Genomic DNA, 23,079 nt, shown 5'->3' with positions numbered 1-23,079 from the left:
GGTAATCTAGAGCCATTCTATTCTGTAATGCCACCATCCTAATTTGTTCCTGTTCTAATGCTAAAAGCTTTATTGCATCTCCAGTTACATTAAAAGCTTCATCTACTAAATCAGCTAGCGTGTTTAATCTAGTGAGGGCTGTAGCAGCCCCATAATGAGGGACAAATGTTGCAAGCAGGCGCATACCTTCACAAATTTTAACTCCATTGTGTATTTTGTCCAAGTCAAGGTATCTTCGTGTTCTATGCAATATAGGTGGTGGAAGCGTGGTGGTTATGTTAAAAGCAGGGAATATATATCCTAAAAAGCATGGGCCATAATGGGTGCAAGGTATTACCTTTACTGCCCACCTCCCACACAACCAATAATATCCCACTGGCAGTTTAACAAAAGGAGGACATATCCTATTCAGTCGCTTCCTCCCATCCTTAGTCCGCGTGTTACCTGCTAGTGTTTCCCTATTGAGTTGGTACCAGTCTTTAATAAGGTCTCTGGGCTCACCAAACTTAGGCCTAGATTTGGAGTTCGGCGCTAGCCGTCAAAACCAGCGTTAGAGGCTCCTAACGCTGGTTTTGGCCGCCCGCTGGTATTTGGAGTCAGTGATTAAAGGGTCTAACGCTCACTTTTCAGCCGCGACTTTTCCATACCGCAGATCCCCCTACGCCAATTGCGTATCCTATCTTTTCAATGGGATCTTTCTAACGCCGGTATTTAGAGTCGTTTCTGAAGTGAGCGTTAGAGCTCTAACGACAAAACTCCAGCCGCCTGAAAATAGCAGGAGTTAAGAGCTTTCTGGCTAACGCCGGTTCATAAAGCTCTTAACTACTGTACCCTAAAGTACACTAACACCCATAAACTACCTATGTACCCCTAAACCGAGCTCCCCCCACATCGCCGCCACTCGATTTAAATTTTTAACCCCTAATCTGCCGACCGCCACCTACGTTATACTTATGTACCCCTAATCTGCTGCCCCTAACCCCGCCGACCCCTGTATTACATTTATTAACCCCTAACCTGCCCCCCACAACGTCGCCGCCAGCTACTTAAAATAATTAACCCCTAATCTTGCGACCGCAAAGCGCCGCCACCTACGTTATCCCTATGTACCCCTAATCTGCTACCCCTAACACCGCCGACCCCTATATTATATTTATTAACCCCTAATCTGCCCCCCTCAACGTCGCCGACACCTGCCTACACTTATTAACCCCTAATCTGCCGAGCGGACCTGAGCGCTACTATAATAAAGTTATTAACCCCTAACCCGCCTCACTAACCCTATCATAAATAGTATTAACCCCTAATCTGCCCTCCCTAACATTGCCGACACCTACCTTCAATTATTAACCCCTAATCTGCCGAGCGGACCTCACCGCTACTGTAATAAATGTATTAACCCCTAAAGCTAAGTCTAACCCTAATACTAACACCCCCCGAAGTTAAATATAATTTTTATCTAACGAAATAAATTAACTCTTATTAAATAACTTATTCCTATTTAAAGCTAAATACTTACCTGTAAAATAAATCCTAATATAGCTACAATATAAATTATAATTATATTATAGCTATTTTAGGATTAATATTTATTTTACAGGCAACTTTGTAATTATTTTAACCAGGTACAATAGCTATTAAATAGTTAAGAACTATTTAATAGTTACCTAGTTAAAATAATAACAAATTTACCTGTAAAATAAATCCTAACCTAAGATATAATTAAACCTAACACTACCCTATCAATAAAATAATTAAATAAACTACCTACAATTAACCTAACACTACACTATCAATAAATTAATTAAACACAATTGCTACAAATAAATACAATTAAATAAACTAGCTAAAGTACAAAAAATAAAAAAGAACTAAGTTACAAAAAATAATAAAATATTTACAAACATAAGAAAAATATTACAACAATTTTAAACTAATTACACCTACTCTAAGCCCCCTAATAAAATAACAAAGCCCCCCAAAATAAAAAATTCCCTACCCTATTCTAAATTAAAAAAGTTACAAGCTCTTTTACCTTACCAGCCCTGAACAGGGCCCTTTGCGGGGCATGCCCCAAGGATTTCAGCTCTTTTGCCTGTAAAAAAAAACATACAATACCCCCCCCCCCAACATTACAACCCACCACCCACATACCCCTAATCTAACCCAAACCCCCCTTAAATAAACCTAACACTAAGCCCCTGAAGATCTTCCTACCTTGTCTTCACCATACCAAGTTCACCGATCCGTCCTGGCTCCAACATCTTCATCCAACCCAAGCGGGGGTTGGCGATCCATCATCCGGTGCTGAAGAGGTCCAGAAGAGGCTCCAAAGTCTTCCTCCTCTCCGGCAAGAAGAGGACATCCGGACCGGCAAACATCTTCTCCAAGCGGCATCTTCAATCTTCTTCCATCCGGTGCGGAGCGGGTCCATCTTGAAGCAGGCGACGCGGATCCATCCTCTTCTTCCGTTGTCTCCCGATGAATGACGGTTCCTTTAAGGGACGTCATCCAAGATGGCGTCCCTCGAATTCCGATTGGCTGATAGGATTCTATCAGCCAATCGGAATTAAGGTAGGAATTTTCTGATTGGCTGATGGAATCAGCCAATCAGAATCAAGTTCAATCCGATTGGCTGATCCAATCAGCCAATCAGATTGAGCTCGCATTCTATTGGCTGATCGGAAAAGCCAATAGAATGCGAGCTCAATCTGATTGGCTGATTGGATCAGCCAATCGGATTGAACTTGATTCTGATTGGCTGATTCCATCAGCCAATCAGAAAATTCCTACCTTAATTCCGATTGGCTGATAGAATCCTATCAGCCAATCGGAATTCGAGGGACGCCATCTTGGATGACGTCCCTTAAAGGAACCGTCATTCGTCGGGAGACAACGGAAGAAGAGGATGGATCCGCGTCGCCTGCTTCAAGATGGACCCGCTCCGCACCGGATGGAAGAAGATTGAAGATGCCGCTTGGAGAAGATGTTTGCCGGTCCGGATGTCCTCTTCTTGCCGGATAGGAGGAAGACTTTGGAGCCTCTTCTGGACCTCTTCAGCACCGGATGATGGATCGCCAACCCCCGCTTGGGTTGGATGAAGATGTTGGAGCCAGGACGGATCGGTGAACCTGGTATGGTGAAGACAAGGTAGGAAGATCTTCAGGGGCTTTTTTTTACAGGCAAAAGAGCTGAAATCCTTGGGGCATGCCCCGCAAAGGGCCCTGTTCAGGGCTGGTAAGGTAAAAGAGCTTGTAACTTTTTTAATTTAGAATAGGGTAGGGAATTTTTTATTTTGGGGGGCTTTGTTATTTTATTAGGGGGCTTAGAGTAGGTGTAATTAGTTTAAAATTGTTGTAATATTTGTCTTATGTTTGTAAATATTTTATTATTTTTTGTAACTTAGTTCTTTTTTATTTTTTTTACTTTAGCTAGTTTATTTAATTGTATTTATTTGTAGCAATTGTGTTTAATTAATTTATTGATAGTGTAGTGTTAGGTTAATTGTAGGTAATTGTAGGTAGTTTATTTAATTAATTTATTGATAGGGTAGTGTTAGGTTTAATTATATCTTAGGTTAGGATTTATTTTACAGGTAAATTTGTTATTATTTTAACTAGGTAACTATTAAATAGTTCTTAACTATTTAATAGCTATTGTACCTGGTTAAAATAATTACAAAGTTGCCTGTAAAATAAATATTAATCCTAAAATAGCTATAATATAATTATAATTTATATTGTAGCTATATTAGCATTTATTTTACAGGTAAGTATTTAGCTTTAAATAGGAATAAGTTATTTAATAAGAGTTAATTTATTTTGTTAGATAAAAATTATATTTAACTCAGGGGGGTGTTAGTATTAGGGTTAGACTTAGCTTTAGGGGTTAATACATTTATTACAGTAGCGGTGAGGTCCGCTCGGCAGATTAGGGGTTAATAATTGAAGGTAGGTGTCGGCGATGTTAGGGAGGGCAGATTAGGGGTTAATACTATTTATGATAGGGTTAGTGAGGCGGATTAGGGGTTAATAACTTTATTATAGTAGCGCTCAGGTCCGCTCGGCAGATTAGGGGTTAATAAGTGTAGGCAGGTGTCGGCGACGTTGAGGGGGGCAGATTAGGGGTTAATAAATATAATATAGGGGTCGGCGATGTTAGGGCAGCAGATTAGGGGTACATAGGGATAACGTAGGTTGCGGCGGTTTACGGAGCGGCAGATTAGGGGTTAAAAAAAATATGCAGGTGTCAGCGATAGCGGGGGCGGCAGATTAGGGGTTAATAAGTGTAAGGTTAGGGGTGTTTAGACTCGGGGTACATGTTAGGGTGTTAGGTGCGGACGTAGGAAGTGTTTCCCCATAGGAAACAATGGGGCTGCGTTAGGAGCTGAACGCTGCTTTTTTGCAGGTGTTAGGTTTTTTTTCAGCTCAAACAGCCCCATTGTTTCCTATGGGAGAATCGTGCACGAGCACGTTTTTGAGGCCGGCCGCGTCCGTAAGCAACTCTGGTATCGAGAGTTGCATTTGCGGTAAAAATGCTCTACGCTCCTTTTTTGGAGCCTAACGCAACATTTGTTTAAACTCTCGATACCAGAGTTAAATTTATGATGCGGCCAGAAAAAAGCCTGCGGAGCGTTAACAGCCCTTTTACCGCCGAACTCCAAATCTAGGCCTTAGTCTTCCATTTCTCATGGGCATATGTCAAATATGAGAAGTCATAGAATTTCAGTTTAATGTTGAATACCCCTGTCCTATTTTTAACTAGCCGTCCTATGTTATACATTAACATTATCATGTCAGGTAGCTGGGTTAGGTTATTAGTACTATATATATCCCCATCTAGATTCTGAAACATAATAGCACCTGTAGTCACATTGTTAGCTAGATGCAACTTATCCAGCAAGTCATCTCTACCTGGTGTGTTAAGACCTGTAAAATTCCACACAGTCTTATTCCCAATCATATCGGCAAGCATACTCATGGTTAAAGGTACACCTAGATAAGGGTAACCCCTAGTCTGCCCGTGAGGCACAAACCCACATACCCAACATGGTCCCTGAAAATTTGTCACATTAAACACATCTTTGGCAGTTTTTACAAAGGTATTATCAAGTTCCCATGAGGAGGCATGCAGGGAGCCTAAATGGCGCCGTGCATGGTCCCTTTTTCCCTTGTGTCGGTTGTTTAATAATTTCCCATCCATTAAAGGTCTCCTGATATACATTAAAAGAGGTTCAGATGACTCTTTTCCTGTATATTTACAAACATATGTCAGTCCCTCTGGTTCCCCATCAGTGTATGATATGTTTAACATTACAGCACGAACCTGTGTATCAATGGATGTTTTACAACCTAAAATGCGTTCCTGAATCCCCACTGTTAGTTTTGGGGAAGTGGAAGGCATACTGGGATTTTCACAAATCAACCCAACCCCTTCTTGCAGTTCAAATATTAAGTTCTCATCCTGTAAAACAATTGTCCAGCTCTCATCCTCCTTAGACTCCTTACAGTCTTCCCTGGTCACTGCAGCAGAACAAAAATCTTTAGTTACACAATGTACAGTGGAGGAAGGGATGTCACAGGTAATTGTCTCTTCTTCTGATAGTTCAAATACCACCCTTTCCCGCTTGGTAAGGAACATCCAACTTCCATATTCATTTTTGGTCAAACAGGTTACGTCGTCATCAAAGGTAAATGGGATGGAGCAGGATGCCCATGTTGTGCAATACGGAACGGTCATGCTTCCCTCATAGAAGGTGTGATAGCTGGCACCGGACACCTCACGTTTCATCCTCTGGATCATCAGTGCTTGGCTTACGCATGCGGCCAAAAGGAGTCCCAACAGAGTACCGTTTACAATAGCAGCCATGCCAACAAGAATCTAGGAAGGAAACATACTTCAAATTAATTCCGTAAATAGCACTTGCCCGCAGGCACATGCAGCCAATCATTGCTCCCTTGCTTTACCACAATTACCACACTGTCATCTCCCTTAACTATCACTTCTGCAGGCACGGGGGGGGGGCCCTTTTCTTGTTTCAACCAGACCTTAGCCCCTATGCCCACCCTTCCCCTAGTTTCTGCAGTTTCCTGTTCCGCTATCTCACTGTTGCAGGTGGGAGTAACTATAAGCTTTGCTACTACTCCTAATGCTGACATGTCTCCCTGTTCCTTTCCTCTATTGAGGAGGGTGAGCTTCACTTCCTCAGTTCTTCCAGGGTCTAGCGTTTTCTCCACTATGCTAATACCTCTGACTATGAGAGAGGGCATTGGAACTATGAAACCCACATGTTTGTCAGGTATTTGGACCCCTATCCCTGTTGATATGGTTTGGGAGCTCTCAGGGGATATTGTTACCTGGTCCTGGATGGTCAAGTATATCCCGCCACTAGGAGGGAGCAATTTATCTGGCGCTAAACCCCCAGGGCTAGTTTCCCAACACGTTACCACAGCATGTTGATCTCGACACTCAGTGTACTCCTGTCTGCTTATCATCCTAGACAGTGGGGTCTCACTTTCTGTAATAGGACGGTTATTTAACACAGTAATTGCTTCCTCAAGATGGTCCCTCCACTTCTGCAAGGTACCATCCCCTAGCTTCTTTAACTGCTGCTTTAGCAAACCATTCATTCACTCAATTAATCCTGCTGCTTGGGGATAATAGGGTATATGGTATATCCATTGTATGTACCTTTCTGCACTATATCCCTGTACCATGTGTCCTGTAAAATGAGTACCATTATCACTCTGTATCTGCAATGGAGTGCCATAGAATTTTGTGATTAATTCTAGGGTCTTAATGGTGTTTATCTGAGTTGCTTGCTTACATGGGTGGGCTATGAGGTAGCCTGAGTACGTGTCCACAGCCGTGCACACGTACTGGCAGCCTTTGCTGGAGGGAAGAGGTCCTATGAAATCTATCTGCCAGATCTGGCCCGGCAGCTTGCCTCTTTTGATATGTCCTTGCACCATGCCAGGAATCTGTCGCTTCCTGACATGCTGACATACAGGACAATTTGCTATCTCTATTTTTATTACTTCCATAGATAGCTTGATCCCCCTTTGCAATGCCCACCTATGAGTCGCTCTCTCTCCAAGGTGTCCACTTTTTTGGTGGGCCCACTGGGCCACACCCTTATTGTCAGCCTCCTCATCCACATCCTCACTTTCCACAGTAGAGACTTTGGCTGCCTCATCTGCAATAGAATTGAACAGCCGTTCTAGTGAATCCTGATTTGTGTGGGCATCTACATGGTAAATAGTCACTGTCTTTTCCTTAACCAATCTGCTGAGTTCCTGCCATATCTGCTTCCCCCACACCTCCTTTGAGTATATCTGGTAGTCTTTTCGTTCCCAGGTGGGGAGCCAGGTGGCTAGCCCATTTGCCACTGACCATGAGTCGGTGTATACGTGGCATTCGCCCTGTTCACAGGCTATGGCCTGATGGACAGCAACTAACTCAGCGTATTGGCTACTTTCATTTTTCCCTGTAGACACCAGCATCTGTTTGGTCACAGGATTGTAGGCTACTGCTTTCCAACTCCTCTGTGAACCCACATATTTTGCTGATCCGTCAGTGAACCAAGCATGGGCTTGATGTTCTTCTGACAGTTGATCATATGGCACACCCCATTTTACTAGAGACTCCTCTGTTGGTGTCTCCTGAATGGGGGCTGTCCCCTGGAGGGGTTGCTCAGCAACCTTTTCATGCAGTGCGGCAACCCCTTTGGGACCTGTCTTTGCCCTGTTCTGTATGTACCATTTCCATTTTATGATGCTTGATTCCTGAGCATGTCCAATCTTATGGGTCTTAGGACTGCCCAGTACCCAGTTCATTATGGGAATCTCAGGCCTCAAGAATACATCATGCCCTAACATTAGCTCCTCTGTTTCTACTAAAGCCCAGTAGCAAGCACATAACTGGCGCTCAAAGGGCGTGTATCGGTCACTTGCCTCAGGCAATTTCCTAGTCCAGAAACCAAGGGGAACTTTCCCTCTCCCTTGTTTCTGCCAAAGGCTCCAATTAGCATGTTCCTTGTGGACAGACACATTTAAATCTATTGGCCCTTCCTTTACTGGCCACAGATCCATCGCCATTTGGATGGCCTGTTTTGCAGTTTCAAAAGCCAACTCCTCCTTAGACCCCCACTCAAAGCTATACTTTTTCCTGGTAACCTTGTAGATGGGGGCTAGTATTTGGCTCAGGTGGGGTATATGCTGCCGCCAAAAGCCAAATAACCCAATGAAGCGCTGGGCTTCCTTTTTGGTTTTAGGGGATGTAAATTCCACTATTTTCTGCTTGACTTTAGGGGTTATTTCCCTACGGCCATTTGTCCACTGTATACCCAGGAATCGTACTGAGGTTCCTGGCCCTTGTATTTTGGCAGGGTTGATTTCCCACCCCTTCTTCTTTAAGTGAGTTATTACCTGTTCTAACACTTGTTGCACTACTTGCTCATCAGGTCCCTGTATCATTATATCATCTATATAATGTGTGACCTGCACATTGGGGGGCAGAGTAACTTCCTCCATGTGTTCTGCCACAATCCTGTGGCAGATCGTGGGGCTATGGACATAGCCCATTGGGAGGCGCGTGAACATGAATTGCCGTCCCTGCCAGGTGTATGCGAATTGCTCTTGGCACTGCTCCTCTATAGGTATTGTATAGAAGGCATTTGCCAGGTCAATGACCGCATACATATTTCCAGGGTGACGCTGTATATTTTCTATCAGCGTAAACATATCGGGTACTGCTGCCGTTAATGGGGGAGTATTACTATTTAACTCCCTATAATCCACAGTCATACGCCAGGTCCCATCACTTTTCTTGACCGGCCAAACGGGATTATTCCAAGATGTGGTGATAGGTCTCACCACCCCTGCAGCTATTAGATCTTTGATAGTGTCACCTATCTCTTTATGCCCTCCCGGTATTCAGTATTGTCGAATGTATACCCTCTTCAAGGCCACTGGGACCTGTATGGGGGGCATCAACAATTTTCCTACAGTAACGGTTTTGATGGACACATAAGGCCTTACCCCAAAGCTGTACATTCCATCCTCTAACCTCAATGTTTCTCCCTTTAGCACATCAATGCCAATTATGTACTCTGGGATGGGTACGATTAAAACAGAACATCGCCGTTTAGGAAGATGCCCTATCTTTAAATCTACCCATGCTTTTGTTGCCTCTATAGTTTTCCCTCCCAGCCCGGTAATTAGTGTCTTTTCCCCCTTGAATGCCCGCGGATTTCCCTGTATCAGTGTGGCCTCCGCTCCCGTATCAATCAAAGCCCGCTCACATTGTACATTATTTTTGCTCCAGTGGATCTCTAGTTCCACATGGGGGCAATGATCAAAATAGGCGGACCTGATACTGGGAGTTTGACCTGATTCCTATGGGTTCTGGAAGAATTCTTCCAGATCACCCACAGATAGCACATCCAACTCAGGTCCTTGGGCCTCTGGGGTGTTAGCCGGGGCCATGGGGACCTGATTCTCTCTCATCCCTCCCTGGTAACCATATCCCAGAGGCAAAGGCAATCTAGGATATAACCGGGTCTTAGTTGCTGCTTCTTTACTATCCTTTTTTATACTTTCCAACTGATCACATATCAGCTGCAGTATCTCCTTGGTCTCTTTGCTTTCCCCTGTGGTAGGCCTTTGTATATCATCTAGCGTGGGGGCAGAAGGGGCGACTGCGGTACCTGTTATGAGGTCACCGGACTTTCCCTTTTGCACATTTATCCTTTTGCCCACATGCTGTTGATATAACTTCCAAATTTCCTTAGTTTCTATCCCATCTATTTGTTCCTTCTTTACCCCTGCTTTGAGGAGTTCTGTGAACATCTCTTTCCTTGACAGTCGGGGAGGAGCATTGGCTCTAGGAGGGGGCGGCCCGCTGCCTTTATCAGGCTTTACTGGGGCATCCCATTCCCCTAGCTCCCCTATTTGTCTTATTGCATCCATTACCTCATAAATGGGATTCCCTGTCTGATTTATCAGTAACGTCATGATTACTGACTTGTATGCTCGGGGAGCCCCACGTATCAAATAGTTTCTCATGGCATTGGTTAGTAGCTCGCGATATGGGGCATACAGGTGTCCATTATATATCGCATGCTTCATAGCCAATTCCGTTAATAAATGGATGGCCTCCTTAATGGAATGCCATGTCCTATCCTCAGTGGGCCAATCCCCTTCTGTGGGATATTTGTCCCTGGCACCGTATGCACACTGAACCAACAATGATGCCTGCGTCAACATACCATCAGCGGCCAGGCCAGGTCCAATTCGCAGGACCTGTTGTATGGCATGATCGCTAGTGATCTGTATGAATTTCATGGCATCCTGACTATCTAATGTCACGTTATGACCTCCTTGATCGTACATCCGCACGAGCCAAGTTATGAGGTCCTCTCCCGGTTTCTGTTGATACTGCCGTATTATGTCTAACACCTCTTGCTGCGTGTAATCCTCTACTGTGTCTACTCTTTCTGCACCCTCAGGCCCATGATAAACCTTACGCCGTGTAACAGGGTGAGCTGTCACCCTGTGAGGGTCCCTATCATCCCACTCCTCTCCAGGATCACTACTATCCCAAATATTACCGTCCCACCTTTCAGGGTCCCAATTAGCCCCGCTTTGTAATACTGATTGTAACTTACCTTTGCTCAACCTACCACCCTTCCGCTTTACTTTGGCCCTGGCTACCTTAACCACAGCCTGTTGAGCTACATCTTCATAACACTGGCTCTTTTTTAATAGCAATTTATTCTGACTCTGCAGGCACACCGTCTGCTCTACAGCTTCTTCTAACTGCTCGTGTGTCTTTCTGTATGCCTGTAATAACACCCATAATTTCTTATGTAACCTTTCTGTGTCTGAATTTGTCTTAACTTTTACATTCTGTAATCTATTCAACACTTCACAAGGTTCTATTTTGTCAAAAAATTCAGCGTTATCTGGGAGGTTAGTCCCAGACAAGACTTCCCCTGCTAATTCCTGATATGGGGTCCCCTCCCAAGCCGCAATATTTTGAGGCCGTGAAGGGGGAACCGTTTGTGCTTTCTTCCTAAACATTTTCATAATACCTTCAATTATTGCTGACATCAATCAATAAATTCACAGTAACAATAACAATATACGTTAATATGTATATACCTGTGCAATATCAATTAATTTCATTCCAAGGTGACAATTGTGACTATGTCCATGAAATATCTGTTTATTTACACAGCTTTCATGGCTCATTTGAGGAATTAACAATTCAATTCTAACTAATCCAGAAACATATATATTTACACTCCTGACCGTGCAAGATACAACTATATATTTTTCTGGCTTATTATTTTATCTACAAAGGGGTTTCACTTTCGCTAGGAGCTGCGTCTATCAGCTCTGCACATTCAGTAAAAAAAAACTGTCAGTTTCTTTACTCAAGTGATAAACAATTATGTATCCTGCCGACCGACTACGCCAATAATGTTATGTGATTCTTTTTTCAGGATATGATGTTATCATATATCACTTTTCAGCAAGGAAATGACTGATACATTACACAGGTTTTCACAATCTTATAATAACAATGAAGGTTTATTCTGCAACATAATCATGGAAACAAAATACCACAAACCACTATTCATACTTATAACACTCTATGCAATTGCAATACTCATATAATCATCTATGCAGCTTTTAGTTACATTCAGTTGCCTGCGCAACGACTGATAACAATCTTATGTTGTATTACCACTAAAACAAGTCTAGCTAGTTTTATACAAACAAATTAATACATCACCGTGATCTCTGGTTACATCATCCTATCCTGCCGCTTCTGGGGCGCAATGGGAGGGGACATCTGGGCAATCTTTGGACCAGGAGACAAACAGGCGATCAGCGGGAAACAACACTGAAGATGCGTCCATCCACAGGTCCCAAAAATACACTCAAATACACACACCAAAAAATACACAGACACTCAGACTCTCAGACTCAGACATGAGACATGATCAGATTGCCTAGATGTACCCCTCTTTATACTGTTCACTTGTGTAACAGTTTTGGCGCAACTCCACAGATCCTGAGACCGCTCCCTCTGAGGTTGGCTATGGCCCAAGACATCTGGCCAGTCTGTCTTAGCCTCAACCAAGCTTATCAGGGCATGCCCAGGTACTATCTCTGACGTATTACTAAACTGCGATGCCGTCATCTTTAGTTTCAAACAAACATGTTTTTCTGCTTAACATTATATATCTGATTATGTGGTCTTATGCAGTTACTTCTGTCAAATACATCAATAATAGTTTTAACAATCTTTCCATAGATATACTTAATAGCTAAACATCATAATGGCTTTATTACTTAGCCTATTGCAATTGATATTACTTAGCCTATTGCAATTATTAATAATTCATCGTTTAACAATATTACTAGGCATTAGCCCCTATACCAATGTGTTATCAAGATGTTCCTGAATGTCAGTAAGTGACCCCTGCCAAGGTTGCACCCTTGTTCTGTCTGGGTTTTGACTTCTTATCATCAGCCTCCATCGGTTGTTTACCACTTGTAGCATGACTTAGCGAAATTCACTGTCATCTACTTGAAGTTAATTAATGTCTTTTACTCTGTTAAAGGCACACTCTCTTAAAGGCAAAGTCACACAAGTTAGTGCAAGTGTCTTATGCTTTCACTCTCTTAAAGGCAAAGTCACACAAGTTTAAGCAAGTGTTATATGAGCAATTACTGCAACCACTTTCCTTACACCACACAATGCAATAATCCTTATAAAACTATTAACCCCTAAACCGCCAAACCCACACAACGCAAATAACTAATTAAATTACTAAGCCCCCTAACCTAACACCCCCTAAATTAACCCCAATTACCTAAATTAAAAAATACTAAGTTACAAACAATTAAAAAAAAACTAACATTACTTAAAATTAAAAAAAAACTGAGATTAACAATCTAAGATTACAAAAAATAAAAAATTCTAACATTACATAAAATAATAAAATAAATTATCAAAAATAATTGTATGGGCATTGCCCTTAAAAGGGCATTCAGCTCTTTTACTGCCCTTAAAAGGGCATTCATCTCTTTTTCAAAGGCCCATTAAAACCCTAATCTAAAAAAAAAAAAAACGCAAAAAAATAAAACAAAAGCCTAAATCTACCCCCCAGATAGGTATTCACAGTTCCTGAAGTCCGGTGGTGAAGTCATCTTCCAAGCAGCGATATCTTCTATCTTCTTCCAGGAACAAGTCGGCATGGAGGATTGAATTCAAGGTACGCGTTTAAATATGGGGTACCTTGATTTCTATTGGCTGCTTTGAGTCTTCCAATAGGATTTCAGTAGCTCTCATCCTATTGGCTGATTTGAATTTTAATTGTATCTCTCTTTTTCCTCAAATAAGGAGGTTCTGAGAACCCTTAAATGTGTTTCTCCTTAAAACCTTTTTCCTGTAACAACATTAATTGGGTGATTGCTGTTGTTCATATTTTTCATAAACCAAATAACATTAAAAGTCTTAAAATACTTGGCTTTTGTGTCTTTCATAAAATGGATATATGGGGGCCGAATTATCAAGCTCCGAATGGAGCTTGATGCCCCTTGTTTTGGCTGCTCTATAACTTGTCTTCCTGCTCTGAAGTGGCGGACAGAAATCAACCCGATCAAATACGATTGGGTTGATTGACACTCCCTGCTAGCGGCCGATTGGCCGTGAATCTGCAGTGGGCAGTATTGCACAAGCAGTTCTGGTGAACTGCTTGTGCAATGATAAATGGCGACAGTGTATGCTGTCAGCATTTATTGATGCACAGTGGACATGATACGCTGCATCGTATTATGTCCGCTCGCACTTTGATAAATATGCCCCATGGTGTTTAGCTTTTCTCTTCATAAGAAAAAAACTTACAGCATGGTGTTTCACATAGGACACATGCTGACTATTACTGCCTATTACAATAGTGACTAACTCTTCTGACAATTAATAAAGAAACTACAGCAGAGGGTGCTGTATAAAGCAGCCGCATTGCTCCTATTGGACTTGTTTATATATAAAGTTTACCCATGTTACATCTGTGTTTTACTAGTACTGCCTCAGTTTGATTAAAGGTCTTTTTTTTTTAATACTTGCATTTGTTGTACCTTAATGACACCATGGGGGACGATTTATCAATGTCTGGCAGACATGATAAGCAGTAGTGTATCATGTCCGCCAGACATCACTGAATGCCGACAGCATATTCTGTCAGCATTTAACATTACACAAGCAGTTCTAGTGAACTGCTTGTTCAATGCCGCCCCCTGCAGATTTGCGGCCAATTGGCCTTTAGCAGGGAGTTTCAATCAACCTGATCGTATTCGATCGGGCGGATTGATGTCTTAAGACCGCTGCTTCTTAACTGCTGTTTCCGATGAGCCTGAAGGCTCGCGCAGAAACAGAGGGATCAGGGACCATTCGGCCCTTGTTAAATCGGTCCCCATGTCTGTTAAGTTTCTGTATAATTGCATAGCAGCAAACGCTAATTGCAAAGTATCATGTTATAGAAGAAAACATTATTTTTACCTATCCATTAACTCCTTTGTTCATATTGTGAGGCAGTGCATGTGTGTCTGGTGTGCATGTGTTCACTAGCACAATTTTTGTAGTCTTTTTCACCCCTCACTGGGTTTCCTTTAGGGTTGCAATCTCAGCCATGTATTCTTGGACACTTATTATTTATACATGCTGCAGGGTGTGCAGAGGGGAACATGAATTGCACCCCTGGATAGCACACAAATAGTTATTCTAGACAGAACTATTCATGTTCCTCCCTAGACACCCTGCAGCATGTGTCAAGGAAAACATGGCCGAGGGGGCAACTCTAGTTTCCTTCCACTCCTATTCAACCTGTCTATATGTTGGACTGAAGCTCTAGAGGTTGATATAGTCAAGGCAACCAACCTGTATGTAGAGAAGTCAAGTCAAGCATTCTCTGCAAGCAACAGCAGACTATAACAGAAATAATAGCCTTCCATGCTCTGCTATATGATTCAGTTTCCTTTGTAAAGTGACTCAGATCATTAGCACCCTCCTACATCTTTACAACAAGGTATAAGAAAAGCATGGCTTTTACTGACAGAAATTGACAAAATCTTCCCACCTCCCCTCATCCAGCTTAATAACACATATGTCTGAACATATTTCTCTAACCAATCACAATTTTCCATTCTGTGCTATACAAAATTGCAAGCACTTTTCCTCTGCCCCCACTATCTATTCTCTCTATAGACAGAAGCTATCAGCATTGTGCTATTTAGTGAGCACAGGTTTAAAACACAATCTCATTCCCCTCCCTCTCTCCCTGACATCCGACCCATCCCACTCATTTGTATTGAGTTTATAATAATGTGATTACAAGATAAACTACATCCCTCTCATTCTAAGTTTCCATTGCACAATTCAGGTAGTACTGTAGGTAAACATATTTAACTCTATCACACTTTTATATTATAGATTTTGTTCCACATTCACTTTAGATTTAGAATTTTAAAGGTCATTACAATCAGCATTTTATTGGTTGCATATATATGAGGGTATTTATTTATCTTTAAATATAAATGTTTCTGTGTTGAGTTAAAAAAAAAAAAGATAATGTATTTTTTATGCTAGAGTTGTGTCTTGGGGGTAGATTTATTAAACAGCGGATGCTGCAATCTACCCCCGATGTTTACAGATCGCTGGAAACAAGAGTTAAGGTGCAGTGGTCTTAAGACCACTTCTCCTTAACTCGTCCACCACCTCTGAAGCTGCGGACAGCAATCAGTCCGATCGGATACAATCAGGTTAATTGACACCCCCTGCTAGCGGTCAATTGGCAGTGGGCGGCATTGCACAAGAATTTCACTAGAAATGCTTGTGCAATGTTAATTGCCAACAGCGTATGCTGTCGGCATTTAGCGATGTCAGGCGGACATGATCCGCTACAGCCTGCATCTTAATAAATCGCCCCCCTTGTCTCCAAATATTAGTTGGCATTAGCAGCAAGTGATTAAATGATATTTGAGTAAGATTTGTACAAACATACAGTTTCTGTTATTGAGTTAGGGCATTTTATGATTGAACTATTACTTGCAAATGGGGTACATCACAATCCTTTAGAACAACTTAGATATTTTATATTATTGTATTATTCCCTTAGACATTAATGGTGATTTTCTGTAGAAAATTCTTAGATACATTTTCTAAAATATTGTGATTAACACCTATAATTTAACCACTCCAAAGGGATTAAAGTCAGTTCCAGTGCTGCAATACACTACTAGGAGCTAACTGAAAACATCTGGCGAGCCAATGACTAGAGGCATAAGCGTGTAGCCAACAATAGCCATCAAAAGCCTAGATGATGAGTGGAGCATAATATTGTGGTTTCACAAGCGCGATATTTGCGCTCCACTCAGTAATATCAGCATACATAAATGTGCGCTGATATTACAAGTTAGGCGTAATGCAAACATGACTTTGCCCAGAATCCTTGCGCTCACAAGAGCGTGCTTACATAAGCTATATGGGAGTGTCATTTTCAAGCCAAGAAACAAGGCAATCCAGCTAGTGCAGCACAGGGGGCAAATTGGGCAAATAAAATATATAGGTATATGAATATATACATAAATATGTGTTTATATCTGTATACACATATTAACACATACATATATATATATATATATATATATATATATATATATATGTATATAAGGATAGACATATATATTTACAGTAAAAATACACTTCCCTATTCACCTCTATGTAAAAGCACCCCACATCCTCTTACTTTAATCCCTTCATGCAGTTTTTAAAATAAAAAATAAAGAAATAAAGAAGCTCATATTTTTTTTTCGTTTTAAATAACTGTCCTCTTTATTTGGGGGGCAATTGGGGCAACTTTTTTTTAACTAACCAGAAGACCAGTATCTCTTATTGCAGCTGTAATTTACTAATTTTTCTATGCTGATTAGAATTTTATTTTCTGTTTACTGTTTATAAATATCAATCAATAAAATCATTTTACAGGAACCAGGTAAAAGAGAGTGAAGGAGAGTTGCTGTAGATGTGCAAACGCATCAGCACTGTAATGTATAGATAGAGTTCAACATGGTGGCACCAATGACTAGAGGTAGCTGGAGAATAACCTCAATTCTATGCTTTAAAAATGTATGTAGTGTATAATGTCCTTTTAAAAGGCTAAAGCAGAACTAGATGGTGGGACCAAATAAAAAATATTGGGTGCAGCTTAACATTAGGTTGTACAACCCCAAACTAATACCTTCCATGTTATACTGTTTTTTGGGGTTTTTTTTGGTGTCACCCCCTGGAGGGTGTCACCCAGGTGCGGCCCGCACCCCCCGCACCCCCCTAGTGACGCCACTGGACTGACCTCTGGTTAATTGCACTAAGCGCAAAGTGAAACCGCAAGCTTGCAGGAGCATTAACCAACCACTTCTAATGGCTGGTTATTTAACGTGCGGCCATAAATAGATGCATAATATACAGTTTTGTTTAATGTCATTTTATTAGAAAGTTAAGCGATTTTGTTTTGATGCTTTTAAAACAGTAAACAGTAATACAGTTTTGCTTTATCTGTTCATACTCTAAGGATCTCTAAGCTTTTTAAAATAATGCATTTGCTCTTTCAACATCAATGTAAACAAATATAAAGAGACAGTGTACTTAGGGAAGCATTAGAGTTTATTGTGTTCAACAATACTGGAGTATTTTTTCAGGTTCCACCATGCAAATGCAGCTTTTTTAAATGGAAGAATTGAAAAGGAGCTATATGTAAACAATTTTACACATTCTGGCAGGTAAAATGGATCAATGGGAACACATTACAAAGGAGAAAATTTTATAATCAGGCATTATAAGTTTAATTGGAAAAATAAAAAAAAAATCCAATTTCAGTAGCTATGGGTGTTTTTGATTTTTATTTATTTATCAGAAGCAACCCTTGTTTGTTTTTTATTTTTTAATTGACCTACGTAAAGAGAGGACATTTGACCTTATTCAAAGACAATATGCTTTAAAACAACTTTTTAATTTACTTCTATTATCTCATTTACTTTGAACTTTTTGTATCCTTAGTTGAAAAGCATACCTAGGTAGGCTCAGGAACTGACAGCTAGCTGCATATATATATATATATATATATATATATGCCTGTGGTTATTGTCTTACTGAGGTGTACAGCTAGCTCCCAGTAGTGTATTGCTGATCCTTCAATAAAGGATACCAAGAGAATGAAGCAAAATTGATAACAGAAGTAAGCTGGAAATTTTTTTAATTGTATACTCTACCTAAATAGGAAATTTAAAAAATTGGGTTTCATGTCCCTTTAATATGGTTAGAAGAACAGGGATATTGGTGAGGGTTTGAGAAGGATATCTGGACAGGATATTTCAGACTGTCACGAAAATGGCCCCAGAATAGAAATAATGTTTAATTGTATTGTTCTCCAAGTAGACAAAGCTCTTATCTGTACTTATCTTATCTTTACTGAAGTGGCGGGCTTATGGCTTCCTCTCCTCACCCTGTCACTAGACACTGAGTAGGCATTTGAAAGGGTGGGGTGGGAATATATGTTTCAAATGATGGGAGCCTTCAGAATCCTGGAAGCCTTCAGTAAAGCAGTTGGAGCATTATATATAATCCCAACATCCAACAGGGTAGTGGGGTTTTGTTTTCCTAGAAACAAGATACGCAATAGTACGATGCAAGGATGCCCATTTACTCCCCTTTCATTTGCCCTGGCCTTGAACCCCCTTGCAGTAGCAATTTGAAACAATGAAAATTCAGAGTTTTTTCATGTATGATACTGTGCAAAAATTGGTGGATGATCTTACCATATTTCTATCTGATCTGGTTTCTTCATTGGAATCCCTATTAAAACTACTGAACTATGTCTGAGACCTTTCTTACTATAAAATCAATGTTAATAAAATGGAAGCTTATCCCTTAGGCTTATCGGAAACTGATCTCCAGAACTGGTCTGCTGGGATATTCGTCATCTAGATGTCTCTCTTTGACACAACCCCATTCAGCTCATTGAGGATAATCTCATTGCTTAAAGAAGTGAAGATGCATCAAGATTCAAAATGTTTTGATGAGATCTCCTGAGGTGGGGGGTTGGATAGCAGCAGTGAAAACTATGCTATTACCAAAATTAACTAATTTGTGCATGTGCCTTTCCCTAAGAGTATTGGTATCTTTGCTAAATAGGTTCCAGTCTATCTTCATTTTATATATCTGGCATAAATAAGAAACCTTGAGTAGCAGCCCTAATTCTTCAGCACTCAATGGAGTCTGGGGGACTGTGGTCACCAAATGTTTGCATCTATTATGAAGCAGCTATGCTCTCTCATGCTTCTACCTGGGGCTCTAATCTTCCTCCCACTCGGTGGAGGAAGCTTGAGCAAGCTTTGCTTCTGGCATATGTTGCTTTGGAAGACCTCTTATGGGTTCCCCACACTTGTTTGGGTGGTACACTACCTCTAATGCTCTTATTCAGGGATGTCAGACCCAGTGGTTTAAACTTTGGCATAAGCCTTTGGTGGCCCCACACCCCTCCCCAATACACTCCATTAGGGGATTGATTCATGCACTGCCAGACTTATTCATTTGAGCCTGGAGCACTACTGGTTTTGAAACATTATTAGTTCTATTCTGGGGGCATTTTACAGACTCAGCTGGCTTTATTGGACTCATTTGCTCTCCCTTTCAAAATGCATTTTTACCTATTACGACTTTGTTGTTGATAAAACCTGGGAATTATTTTTGTGAACCCCGCTCTTTGACACTATGAGAAACTAAATGGAATGCAGGCCTTCAATTTTATAGATCATTATCTGCCCATTATAAATGTCTTTAACATTGCCCTACTGTCATCACAGACATATCACAGATATGGCATGTATTTTAGTTAAGCAACTCCTGACAAGGAGTGAAAGGAAGAATAAAGTGGGTTTGTCTTAGATATATTATTCAACGTGCATTGGTTTTATGGGGCAAAAAACAGAATTTCTGCTTAATTTCTGGCCAATAGTTTGTTGTTTTCAATTAATAAATATCTTATAGCTTATTCTTCAATATTAGGTTTCTTATTTTATGCCACATTTTCCTTTTGCATCTTGTAACAAAAAAAAAAAAATTGTGTTCTTTGCAATGAGAGGACTTATTAAAAGATAATTATTGAAATAATGTATTAAAAGATAACTATATGATAAGACTGAATAAAATTGAAAGATATGTAATGAACACACATTTAACAGAATTAGTAAAGGAAACATTAGCATGAATAACAGTACATAAAAATAACTCATGCAACCAAGGGACCCTAAACATCTAGGGGCCGATTTATCATGGTCCGAATGAGGACAAATACTCCTGTTTCTGCCTTCAGGCTCACCGGAAACAGGAGTTAAGAAGCAGTGGTCTTAAGACCGCTGCTCCTTAACTAGTACGCCTCCTCTGAGGCTGCGGACATAAATCCGCCCGATCGTGTACGATTGGGTTGATTGACAACCCCTGCTAGCGGCCTCTGCAGGGGGCGGAATTGCACAAGCAGTTCACTAGAACAGCTTGTGCAATGTCAAATGCGGACAGTGTGTGCTGTCGGCATTCAGTGATGTCTGGCGGACATGATCCGCCACAGCGGATTATGTCCACCAGACATTGATAAATTGGCCCCCTAACCTTAAAATCTACAGTGGCTAGGTACAACACAGGCACCGAGTTTCTCTAGCCTCATGATTTACAATACAAGCTTTATATTATGATACATATCAATCCACAAGAGAAGTATTAACAAAGTATGCCCTTTTTATATCACATTATCTGAATGAGTGGGGAAAGTAGCCCAATAGCATATCAATGGATCAAGGTCACTGTAATTTCTGAAGTATTAACACTAATATTGACACATCGCTCTCCATGATCCCATATGAGGAGGTCAGGGATTTAAACCTTCTGGGTTAGTATGCAAAACAGAATGGCCACAATTTGCAGGAAAAAAGTCTTAGATTAGTGGTTTTGGATGCTTAGAATGTTCATTGGTCTTGTGAATTCATGCCCATTAAATGAATATAGAAATTAAGTCTGATAACCAATTGACTATCAAGATTAGTAGACATTTAGCAGTAATGGTACTGAGGCTCAATGTATTTTATTATTTTCCACAAGGAAATTAATTATAATGCATTTGAAAATGATTCTAACAAATAATGTGGTTACCATGCAATAAAATGAACCTTTTTTATTTTAATATATCTAAATATTCAGTGAAATTAAACTCATATACTACATGTTGGCGCTTAAATAGAGTGTCAAATGGAATTCTGAAAGAAAATTAAAGGAGAAATTCAAATAAAAATAGAAACAGTTCTGTTGTCGATAAGGAAGTTAACTTTCTGACACCTTCCCTGTAAAATGGCTGTATTGCTCTATAAGTATTAGAACAAATAAAAAAATAAGAAAACATATCTAGTAGGTGCAACATCCATCAGATAATACAAGAGAATCAACCAGTTCTTAGCTGCAGTATCTCTTATTGCAGCTGTAATTTACTAATTTTTCTATGCTGATTAGAATTTTATTTTCTGTTTACTGTTTATAAATATCAATCAATAAAATCATTTTACAGGAACCAGGTAAAAGAGAGTGAAGGAGAGTTGCTGTAGATGAGCAAACGCATCAGCACTGTAATGTATAGATAGAGTTCAACATGGTGGCACCAATGACTAGAGGTAGCTGGAGAATAACCTCAATTCTATGCTTTAAAAATGTATGTAGTGTATAATGTCCTTTTAAAAGGCTAAAGCAGAACTAGATGATGGGACCAAATAAAAAATATTGGGTGGAGCTTGACATTAAAGGGACACGAAACCCACATTTTTTCTTTCATGATTTAGAAAGAGAATGCAATTTTAAACATCTTTCTAATTTACTTCTATTATCTAGTTTGTTTTATTCTCTTGATATTCTTTGCTGAAAAGCATATCTAGATATGCGCAGTAGCTGCTGATTGGTTGCTGCACATAGAAGCCTCATGTGATTGGCTCACCCATGTGCATTGCTTTTTCTTCTAATAAGGATATCTAAAAAATGAAGCAAAATAAATAATAGAAGTAAATTGTAATGTTGTTTAAATTTGTTCTATCTGAATCATGAAAGAAAGATTTTGGGTTTAGTGGCCCTTTACGTTGTACAACCCCAAACTAATACCTTCCATGTTATACTGTTCATTGTTATTGCAACATAACCTGAAATATTATTAAATATAAAAGTTAAAAGAATCAAAAAGTTGCATAACAGGCCAATATTTCTGCAGTGACTCTTCTTTTAAAGACTCAAGTGTTTCACTAATCAAGCAGATCTCATTTGAACAGAACAGCTACATAAAATTATCACTGCTGTATCTGCCCAGCTCTGAGGAATATATTGTGACAATCTCCTGTGCGCAAGAGGAACCTAAGAGTAGACAGTGGAGTGAATTGATTACCAATATTGACACATTTTTATGACTGTGTAATCAGTGTGTCCTGCAATGTTCTGTTCCAGAGACATCTCTATTATATTGAGGGCTTCTGATGTTGACAGAATTGAAAGAATTACAAACGCTGTAGGACTTGGTAAATTATATATGTACAAAAAAACTCTACAGAGCAGGGCCCTTTTCCTATAATAATTTCTTTTGTTTAGCCTGGATTATGAATCTGTATTTCATTTTATACTCATGAATCAGTGTCATTACACTTACTTATGTACCCAGTACAACGGTATGTGGTTGTTCTTTAAATATAAATGATAATAATATATACTAACATGCTGTAAAAAGAGGTTAACTATGATTTAGCTGCCACTAATTGTACATACAATAACAATAAGTCATTATAATTGTATTATTTAAATAGCACAATCCCCTGAGGAGTCTTAAAGCACTCAGCGCACAGGGCTCAGATTTTAACAGATAATTTGCTTGTGATAAACAATAGCTGTTATTACCCATCTTAAAGATACCTAAAATGAAACATACTAATGAGG

The 23,079-nt window shown here is 40.2% G+C and overlaps 1 protein-coding gene across 1 annotated transcript; it reads right to left on the bottom strand.

Annotated features, from left to right (window-relative positions):
- Nucleotides 1-6,629: 6,629 nt before the first annotated feature.
- Nucleotides 6,630-9,053, bottom strand: LOC128652453 (uncharacterized). Its single transcript, XM_053705392.1, is given in 1 exon segment — nucleotides 6,630-9,053. A coding segment is annotated over 1 exon segment (2,424 nt).
- Nucleotides 9,054-23,079: the final 14,026 nt, after the last annotated feature.

Source organism: Bombina bombina, chromosome 3 (assembly GCF_027579735.1).
Source record: "Bombina bombina isolate aBomBom1 chromosome 3, aBomBom1.pri, whole genome shotgun sequence".
NCBI lineage: Eukaryota > Metazoa > Chordata > Amphibia > Anura > Bombinatoridae > Bombina > Bombina bombina.
Note: the sequence above shows the minus strand (reverse complement) of the source record. Positions and strands in the feature narration are given on the sequence as shown.